Consider the following 11340-nt stretch of genomic DNA (forward strand, 5'->3'; position numbering starts at 1 on the left):
GTGTGAGTTTGGGGTGTGGCTATGTTTGGCTGACCAATGGCAGATGACAAGGTGCATCAGCATTTTTGTAATTTCATTTGGTGCCGCAAAATTACTTTATCTCCAGTATTGTTCGAAATATATTCACATTCAGTCAGGTATTTTCTAACTTTTTACTGAAAAAAAAATGTAAACAAGGCGACTTACGTTTACACTTAAATTTTGGAAATTTGTGGACAAATTGCTGGAGAGCCTTTTGTGTAAATGCTAGATGGAAACGCAATGCAATTCCTGTCTGAGTCTAAGGGGTTGTTTACACGACACCGTTTTCAAATAAAAACATAACTTTTTATGCGTTTTTGCCGTTCATTTACACGACAACAGCGTTTTGGCTGTCGGAAAACGCAAACTTTTGAAAACGTGTTTCAAAGTGCAAGGTTTTGAAAACGGTCTCCGTGTAAACAGCAAAAAGGCAAGACGATAAAAACTATGACGTCGTGCACATGCGTATTACGTGTTCAATCCATAGTGTTCCATCGCCATCTAATGGCCTGGTAGCAGAATACAGGATTTTTATTCCTTTTCGCGGATCAGTGTGAATGGGGATCGTTTTGACGTCTGTAGCTCCTTAGTCTTGATACCAGTCCAGTTGGTAGTCATTGTTATTTTTCATCATCCTCTTATTTTTTGGCATTTTTGTCTATATACAAAATCCTAGTGGCTTGAAAAACCTTTTCAGAATCTCTGGCCCATTTATACCTGTTTTTTGGTCGATCCGATCACAAGTGAGTAACAGGATAAATAGGCGAATGTCTTCTTTGACCACCTTAAGGGGCCGTTTACACAAACTTTTTATGAATTTTGGCTGTTCATTTAAACTACAACGGCATTTCGGGGCCTGAAAACGCAAGTTTTTGAAAACAATAACGCTATCATCTCAGTTTAAAACTACAAAAACGTGAATTTGTGAAAACTGTGATGTTATGCACATGCGTATTACATATTAAGTCTACATGCGCGTAGTGTTGCTTTACAAAGTGACATCGCCAACTACTGGCCTGGCATGTTTCGTTTTTTATTTCCACGGATCGTTTTCGCGGATCCGTGTGAACGGGAATCGATTTGACAACATTGCCGCCTGTATGTGAAAAATGCGAAGGAATAATTTTTTTGTTTTTAGTACATCTTTGTCGTGTAAACATGCCCAAGTGTGTCGTCTTTTATCAACCAAAATGCACGCAAAACCAGGAGTGAAGAGTGTCTCGCCATCCCCCATCCCCAAAGATGCAAGGCGCTGAGTGAAGCCTCTTGCAAGTGATAAACAGAAGCTGCCACACTCTAAACGTCCCTCACACTGCCTCCTGTACAGGCGTTAGAGACAGATGGACCGGGAGGGTCCATGTGCCTCACACATTTCCATTTTTGACCGTGCCTGCAGCGTCCCTCCCAAAATAACCCCCATTCCTTACGACCTTATATGTGCAAGGCCTCAGTTAGATTACAGTCTGGGGGAGAATCACGAATCCAGGCCACACAAGACTCGTCGTTGTCTCGTTGCTTTGTGGTTGTTAGCAGGCCTGTTAGTGTCTTCAGTCTTGCTATGCTTCTCACAGAACTAAATCAGGAGTGTTTGCTACACCTTTTTTCGTACCTAGACAAGGACAGTCGCCGCAGCCTGTCCCTGACTTGCCTACGTCTAAGACAGGTCTTCCTGGACCCGCAACTATGGACGCTACTTCACTTCAGGTCTCCATGCGAGTTAAGGAGGGACAACTTTGTTCTGAGCTCTTCGCTAAGGTACCTGGCTGTATGCTGGCACTCGAGCAGGGTCAAAGTGTGCAACATCGAGGACTGGATGAAGACCACGTTCCAGAGAGACCTCTGCAGAAAGCACGAGAGCCTCGTCAGTGACTTCCTGGAGCGTGTTTGCCACATGTGAGTGTTTCTGTTTGTCTTGGCATCAACATTCATTTTGTCATTGGCTTGATCTCGGACAGGCAGATGTTCTACCCTGATATATTTAGACTGATGAAGTAACGTTAAAAGGACTCCAAAATTAAGTTACCGTGATCGTTTACTCATCCTCGTGTTATTCCAAACATCGGAAGAAGAATATGCAGAGCTCTGTCAAGCTCCAAATAGTGCAAAAAACACAATATTATTAACGTAAATGTTGTCCATACAAAAGCAATATGATAGATTTGTGTGTCGAACAGACCAACATTTTAGTCGTCTTCGTTTTCGCTTAAATCTCATTTGCACTTGCATATATTCAAACTTGGTGCATAAGCGTATGGACATACGTTTTACATCAATGACACCAAATCACATTTGATGACGTTTCATACCCTATCATGACGTGTCAAGTTTGATATGCACAAGCGCAAATGAGATATGAAAGCTGTGGTGGAGCTAGGGAAAATTTTCAGTAAAGTCAGCATAAAATCGAATTTCAATCGAATTTTCAAATTTCAGTGCCATGCTGATTTTGTTCTGTTCCTTCAGACTTCATACTGCTTTTGTTGCATGGGAAAAGAGTAGAAGGAACATTCTTTAAAATATCAACTTCTATTCCACAGATGAAAGCGAGTCAAACAGGTTTGAAGCATGAGGTAGTAAATAATGAAGAGTTAGTTCTCACAATTTTTTATGTCAAGTCGCAAAATCTTGAAACCATTTTAAAACGAATCACAACTCAATGTTTATGAATTAATCTGGTTTATGAAGGTGCTTAATAAATTTGACTTAAAACTGCTGGCTTAAATAAATTCATTAAATCTCTACATAAAAGATTGTAAATGGAAACAAAGACACCAACTGGAAAATTTCACGCATTGCCTGCAACAACTGGCCCATCACTCCACAGCTACCGGCACACCACAGGCCCTCAGTCAACAAGCAGCTGTGGGACTGTCACTCAATGTATGGAAGACTAGAACACAACACTGGCCCACTTTCTTGTGAGTTGCAGCAAATTGCAGGTTCTGTTATGGGTTGAAAAAAGATTTAAATGAGTACAGAACGTTCAGAAACTTTTGTTTTTGAGGATCGCAGATACATTAGGACGTAGCGTGATATTTTTCAAGGAACAGACATCAATGGTGGAAAGCTTGAAATGACTTCAGCATGAATGTTCCTCCCGTAGCCATTTAACTCCGCCAGTGTCTGACTAATGGAGATCTACTCAAACCTTCATTCCTTAAAAGTTCATCATAAACACATTTTAGCCTCAAGCATGCGCGTCATCACAGTCTTCCACCGATAGATGCGGCTTGCGTTCGAAAGCGTGCTGAGGCTGGGAATGTAGTTTGCCTCAAGTTTTGAATGACACGAGGTCTGCGGTGTAGCAAGCAGTGCACAGCTGAATTACCCTCTGGAGTTTTAAGAGCAGATCTGTACAGCCTCTTCCAGGCAGCCAATAATAACGTGAGACATGATGGAGCTCTGCGGTTTCTCCCGCTGCTGTTTTGCACTGTAAACTCACTTGCAAGAAAAAAAGAGAGAAAGAAACAGAAACTCTGGGATTTGGCAGAGCTCTTAAAAAAAATGGTTCTTCAGTAATTCTCTGCATTGCCCTCAGAAAAAGAGCCAAACTTTGCCTTTACTGATCTGAAGAATGTGTTATGAAACGTCAAGAACTCTTTACTTCTGAAGAACCATTTCGTCAACTCAAGATGTTAAAGGTTTTTGGGAGGTTAAAGTCAGTGTGAACTTGAAGTTGCAACTGACTTTACTTCAGTGTTATGACGTATTTCCAAGTGAAACGTAACATTTGATAGAGGGTGGGGTTTTATTTTCGCACTCCTCCTCTCCATCCCTTGCTCATAGCAGACTGACGTTACAGGGGACTTTTAAACAAGAAACGCAAGAAAACACCATCAAACGCCATTCCAGATTTGAAGCAAATATTTAGATTTCGATTAAAGATTACCACTACAAACGATGTCTTTCTTTCTATTAACTTGCACTGGTTAATTTTTCACCACAAGATTTGTAATGTGCGCTAACAAAGTAAATAGTGACTTGAATTCTTTTTTTTATGTTACATTATAAGTTCCTCAGGTCAGTGTATTGGTTTCTAGGTAATTTTGTTCTTCCTCAAGAATAAAATATTGAAACCTTTATTTTTAAGAATGAAAGACAAGTGTGAATATGGATGTACATCGTAGAGATTTATGGAACGACACGATGAAATCAGTAGGGTTCTTGAGTTGGCTATACTGTATTTTTAATGGTTAAGTTTTTGATGTTCATTATAGGTTCTTCAGATCAGCATGCTACTTTCTGGTCTGTATAAAGAGTTAGAACACAAGAACCAGACCATTCTAAGGTTCTCTTATGACATCAGGGTACACAATTCTTCAAAGATCCAATGCAACTCAAGATAGACTAGAGAACATTGGAGCAACACATGATGAAATTGGAGAGAAGTCCCTCCCTTGTGCGCTCTCCTCTCATGATTTGCATTGGCAGGTGGAGCCTACAATCAGTTCTTTGTTGATGAGGGTGGAATGCACATGTGCGTCACAGTCACTGTGCACTGTGTGTGCACGTGTGTATGTCTCGCTCACTCTCCTACAAAGACACACACACACACACACACACACACACGCTGACTGACTGACGCCATTGTGGCAATATATTTCAGCTGCAGGAAACTTTTAATAAAACAGTGCCTAGGGAAGAGGAAATCTCAGATCGTGTCATTGAGTTCAAGTAGGGATCTAGTTTTATTCTTCAAATAATTGCTTTCTTTATCTTTCTTGAACACCTAGTGCAACTTACTGTTGCCGTCCACTAAAATTTAGAACCGGATTCTGAAATTTTCATGGCCAAAAATGCTAACACTAAAAAAATTATTTCAACGATTTGATGGCTTAGACCTTTGGCTCCACAACAAATAATTTGTCATGGATATTGCACATGATGAATAACACCATTTATCCAAACAGGCCCATAGAAATGAAGAATTAAAGAAAACGAAGAACGTAACTACATCTGACCACATCCGACTTTTTCTGTTGATGTTCTTGGCGCAGACCGATCATTATTGCCGCTTCAGGGAAAAGAAGTCTCTAGACTCAGTCCTGTGGCCCTAGACACACCCTCCAGAGTCCCGAGAGAGACATTAGCCTATAGGAAGACTACTGTCACTGTGATGACTCTTTGAGTTCAAAGAAAAAGCATTAGATTGAATTCCTGGTAAATTATACCACACGCGCACGTCCTGCCACGTGTGGGATGTCTATAGAGGCCACATCCTCATGGAGAAGCCTTTACACCCAGCCTCATTCTCAGAAGCAAAGTAAAATAAAACTTAAAAGTCTATATTAGTTTTTCATTACAAAACCAAAAAAGCCTGTTTGCAGGAAATCTGTGCTTAAAAAAAAACCAAACCAAACATCTGCATAAGAGAAAGGCGGAGCCACGAGAGGAAGACATGCTTATGTAACCGGAGATGATGCGACGCATATATCTAGTGTGTTTACTTCATCTGGCCAACTCTGAAAACTCCTCCCGCTCAAACACAATGGCTGAAAGCTGCTCCAGCTGAAACTGTCAAACCAACCGATCCCTGAGGCTTCGAATTCTTGTGAGCCTCTCTCATCCTTCCTCTCCCGTTGATCCCGTTATCAGACCGTCTGTGTCACAGATGTCCGTCTGTGATAATGAAAGCAATGGCACGTGTAGCGTGAGATCTGCCCCATGGCCAGGGTTATTGGGACATAACACTTACAGGCGGCTGGAATGTGCCGGTCTCACATGTGGTTAAGTGGTAAGATTATGTAAGAGTTTATATAATCTGCATCAGTAAACGTGAATGACATCTCAAAGCTCCAGCCATTAGCTCGCTCCATGTGAGCGTGTGAGTGTTGACCCAGTGTGAGTCCACCGGCAGGCTGCAGCAGAGGAGAAACACGGACACACAGAAGGGCCGCTCACCAGAAGCCAGTACAGAAGGATCCTGTTGCCCGAGCTCACTGGTGTGGGCATGGGAAATGGCTCGGCTTTCAGCTGGTGCGATTTAGCAAGAGCACCAGCTGTGTTTATGTGGCAAAAACAGCTGATGCAGCAAACACTGACTAAGGGAATGGTTTTTGCTATGCTACAGGTATGCTTGGTATAATACACTGCAAATGCCTAGTGGGGCCACATAAATTACTGCCTAAACAGTTTTGGGTTAGAGTTTTTGACAGCATGGCACGTTCATCATACAGTCTACCACTTCATGTGTCCCCTGAGGAATAAAAAGCATTCGCAATGCAGTAAACTAGTGTGTTTTCAAGCCAGTTAATCTTTGACGGCTGTTTACATTTTTGAAATTCATATATTTCTCACTGTCACTTAAAGCTGTCTAAAAAAAAAAAAGAATGAAAATACTTTCTTTGATTCCAGATTAATGTCAATACATGCTGAGATGATTAATATGGCAATATTAAGATGTTAACTAATCCAACCCCCCCCACCCCCCGAAAAAAAGTATTCTGTCACTGTTTTCAAAACAGTGACAGAGAATTCAGACCAGCCTGACACGGCAACACTGGCTCAACCAATGGGGTGAGTTTTGGGGCGGAGCTATCTGTTTGTTTGACCAATGGCAGATGGGGGAGCATTCAGGAAACCTGTTTGAATGCTGTTGATTTTATTAGTGCAATTAAGATCTTATCCAATTAGATGAATCATTTTCTTAAGTTCTGTATCACACAATGCAGCTTGTTTTAAGTGTGTATTTTTATTTTGTTAAATTACTTTCTTCTATCCAAGTTTTTTGTTAAATTACTTTTGTTCTATTCTTCTATTAAGATGCAGTGTACATGTGTAAGTTAGTCATTGTTGAATCGTCTGTTCTTTTGAGCATGACATGGCAACACTGACTCCAATGGAGTGATTTGGGGGCGGAGCTACGTTTTTGTTTTACCAATGGCATGACAGGGAAGCGTTCTGAAAACATTTGAATGGTTTTGGCGCTTCTAATATGAGCGTAGCAAATTATTAATTTACTTAAGTTCTATGTCACATAATGTTTTCTTTAATAACTTTCTTCTATCTTAGTATAATCTTAGTATAATGGAATCCACTGGAATCTAGTCATTTGTATGTTGAATCCCACAGTCTCTGTGGTGCTTTCAAAACATTGCTATTTGTTTGAAAATCCCGACAAGCCTGCATAGCAACACGGTATCAACCAATAGCATGAGTTTGGGTGCGGGGCTATCAGTTTAATTGGCCAGTCACATACAAGGGGAGTGTTAGGGAAACCTGTTTGAAAAATAGCAGCACAGAAATTACACACTTCAGCTTTAACGGACACTTGTTCGTGATTCGATAATTCACTATTCAAATAAATTTTTTCAGACAAATAGCAAGCAAACATATGCACTGTGTATCACTCTTTTGTATTATTATAAATAAGACTTGTTATTTTTGTCATATAGCATGATAAATTCTGCCTCTTGTTTCTTTAGGTGTCCGAATCTAGTCTCGCTGACTCTGTCTGGATGCGGACACATCACGGATCAAAATGTCATCGACGTGCTACAAAGCTGCATGAGGCTAGATAGCCTTAGTCTAGAAAACTGCGCTCGGATGACTGACTCCGTCCTCCAGGCTGTGGTGGACCACGGTAAAAGTCTCACAGAGGTGAGGGTGGACTTCTGCCGGAACGTGACCCAGGCAGGGCTGCAGGACGTCAGAGACAAGAGACCAGAAGTGCACCTGAGCGCATTACACAGTGCAGATATGATTCCAGACAGCAAGCCTGAGGAGAAAACACAGATCAGGAGAGCTCTGCAGAAGTTCTTGATCTTCTCCTGACAGCTAGAAGCTACTGAGAGACTTCATGTCAAATTGAGGTTCACAACATTGCCCAGTACTATTACAAATGTTTCATTTTTTTTATCTCACTATTGATATTGATATTACACATGGGGTTTCTCTTGTAATTCCTTATTTTGCCATTTCAAAAGTGACACACAGTCTTCATTTAATTTGAATTGTTTGTGTTTATTTGATCAGCATTCTCATTTCAAACTCATTTTTTTTATACCTTTGCTGTCATGGGTTGTTTTTCACTTGTTTATTTGTCCATTTGGCTCCATGAAATGACTCCCCGGTCAAGTACACAGTACAAAGACTAAGTATTCAATATGCAAGGCAGTGGCCCAATCCACACATTTCAACCAAATCTTAAGTTTTGATTATAAAACATTTGCAGTATTTCTTAAAAGCACAGCTTGTTTTTGCTTGCATAATCAAGGTTTGTTCTGGAACAAGTCATAGTTGGTTATTCTCATTGTGGGTTTTGGACTTCCTCCTAGTTATGCAAGAACAATATTTGACCGAGCACAGGTTTATAGCCTTGCTTCATGACTTTTATTAAGCAATAAGGTGTGTGAGGCTGTATTATATTGTGAATATAGTCATATGGTGAATCATATCATGTTAGGCACTATAGGGCCTTGAATGCCTTATTGCTCCTATAAAACTTTATTTCATTAAGCAAATTCATTCATCTTGTTTTAGAAAACCGTTCCAGTCCTGGTTGCTGATTGGTCAACAGCGTTTTAGCCATACTAAAACACGCAGTAGCCTATATATGGCTACCCATAGAGACCAAACTTCAGTTTACATATCAACTACTGTATTTTGTAGCAGAATCATGTAACAATGCTTTTTCTTAGTAAAATAATGTTTGTTTTTCTTGTTTTATACGTATCTTTTTTTAAACTTTTTTATTATGTACTGCATAATTCCTGTACATTGAGACTATGCACTTCGATGTACGAACTTACCTGTTGACCGTTGATGAAGGTTGTTTTGTCCCTCCTATCATGTCTGCCTTAACAGAGATTTATGACCTAATGCCTCCACAGAGTTATTTGAGGCCATGTTGGAAGTCTTCCAACGTTGTGATTAGAAAGCTATTATGTAAGAGCTGTGGAGTGTGGAAGTAGGTTGGCCAGTGTCTGTGTTGTCCACGTGACCACACTATTTTGCATCGTAATTGCAGCAAAAATAGTTGTTCTTGCCGCTTGGAGTTACAGAATTGGTTCTTCCACTCTTGTGCCTGTTTGACCTTTTTCAAGTGCATGCAATCCAGCAAACACAAGTACAGTTTCCTCAAACCCTCAGGGCACCATCAAGACTGTATGAAGAACAATCACACATTCTGTCCTTAGTCTGTAATATTATTGGAGATAAATTTAGATAAACAAAATCATTTCTAATGAGTCTTAACAGAAAGTCCCTTGTTTTACAGCCAATGTCTCCACGGGATGTTCTCTGCAATGGATTGGAGGCTGGAGGGTGAAATAATATTAGGATAATTTTTTCTTTCTCTCTCATTCTTGTTATCAGTATCAATTTCCAACTCTTGTTCTTGTCAAGTTACATAAGTAAATGTCTGAAGAAGAAAAAAACAAGTTATCGTTGTAAAACAAATGTCTGTTATTGTGTTACAAATGGAGATTGTTGATAACGTTTGTCTAACTTTACAATAATTCCCATGACCATAATCATCGATGGAGGATGACGACGAGGGCCTGTGACTCACGGTTCACCCATAAAACTATTGTCTCGGGCCTCGTGAAATCAAGCACTGTGATATTTCGTAAGACTTAGAAATGAGCCGCAAAACATGATCAGCATGCCGTGATTGCCTAAATCAGGTATTTCTTTGTTGTGGATGTCAATCCACTCCAAGTGGTTATGCAATCCAGTTAGCGTTTGATAACATCAAGGATCGAGCCAACAGATTTAGAAAGGCTGAAAACATTAGCCACTATTTATGTGCACGATCACGTGTAAGCAATTAGCAAGTGAAGCCAAGAAACTGTAGTAGTCTTTCAAAGAAAAAAAAAAGTTGTTATTGCCAGAGTGTAGACCTTCTTTTTCTCAAAACTGAGAAGTTAACACCCATGGGCAACTTTAAGGTTGGTGTTGATTGGCTGTAGACAGCAATGGGCCGCTAATGTGTGTGATTTGCCTGAAGCACACGGGTTTGTGTTGCTGAGGTTACAGTTGTAAAGCATGTCATCTGTGAAGTCTACTGTGGGCAAACACAATCTCTGAGGAGGTCATAAAACATGCTTCACATCACAAGAACTGTTTGTTCTGTTTAATTCTTTTTTCAGTATCAGAAAGTTTATGTAAAGGCAGGTGAGTTAGCCTAGATATTGGTAATGACAGATATTGGTAATGGTAATGGCAGAAGTTTTTATATTCATATGTATATTTTTTGAGACAACAAGGACCTTCAAATGTAGCTGTCTCAATATTTTGCTGTCTTTTGCAACATTCTTATGAATGCCTGATGGAGATTGTGAGCCTGAAAGTTGCTGGATCAATATGTTGTTGTTTATTACACCATGCTTACTGTACGAATGCCTGAAGTAAAAAAAAAAAGAAATCTTGTTTCCTAAATTTGTTGCCATCTATAACAACATTCTTACAAATACCTGCAGTTCGTAAGTTTGTAACATTGCTGTCTTTATGCATTGCCTCTTTTACGACCTTCAAGAAAATAGCTGACAAAAATATCACAGTATGCTTCCAACTCCCACGACTTTATTTGAATGCAATCTTTACTGCGTTTGATAATGCGTACATTTTCTCTTAAGGCCTTAGTCAGGCATTCGTATAAAGTTTGTAAGAGAAAATAAGGTATTGAGACACTAACGTGTCCGTCCGAAGGTTGTCTCAATCCATACAACATTTTTACGAACGTAAGACCGAAATGTCCGAAATCTCAATACGCCCAAATCTCTAATGAATTCTTAGGAAATGCTCAATAAATCAGAATAATTCTCATTTTGCACGATTAACCTATTTTTTGTCAAAATACAAAGGATTCCACAATTTGTTCTCAGATCAAGAACTTCAATACCTTACAGCAATTTAGATAAACTTCAAAGCAAATTGCTTCAAATGGACCACAGCCGTTTTTTCCAGATGCAACCGTTCATGTGGGATTATGAGGTTGAGCCAGATCCTTAAGACCATATAAGAGCCAGTTCAGGCTGCATATAGAAATGAATTATTAGTCTGCATCAACCTATAAGAGTCTCCACGTGTCAGATCTAAATGTCTAATCCAGGTCTTGACCAACAGCTGTGTGTATGTTAGCCAGAAAAGTATGCATTCGATGGCAAACCAGAAAGACTGGTCACTGTAAGAAGTGACATTGACGCATTTATGCAATGTCTCGGGTGAATTCCATTCCCTCACGTTTTTGGCCTGTGATGTATGCTTGCGTATAGACCCAAAGCACCACCCAGACATCTCCTCATTTCTGAAAGAACATCACATGTTGTACATATGCCTGTCCTCGATTGCTCGTCCTCATATGCCATATAAACCGAA

General features: G+C 40.0%; 1 protein-coding gene across 1 annotated transcript; it reads left to right on the plus strand.

Annotated features, from left to right (window-relative positions):
- Positions 1-1319: 1319 nt before the first annotated feature.
- fbxl22 (F-box and leucine-rich repeat protein 22) lies at positions 1320-10372 on the plus strand. The gene is made up of 2 exons (XM_079604255.1): positions 1320-1914; positions 7446-10372. The coding sequence occupies exons 1-2, from the start codon at positions 1457-1459 to the stop codon at positions 7792-7794; spliced, it is 807 nt and encodes a 268-aa protein (XP_079460381.1). The 5' UTR covers positions 1320-1456; the 3' UTR covers positions 7795-10372.
- The last annotated feature ends 968 nt before the right edge of the window (positions 10373-11340 follow it).

This window comes from Phoxinus phoxinus (genome assembly GCF_949152265.1).
Source record: "Phoxinus phoxinus genome assembly, chromosome: 25".
Taxonomy (NCBI): Eukaryota; Metazoa; Chordata; class Actinopteri; order Cypriniformes; family Leuciscidae; genus Phoxinus; species Phoxinus phoxinus.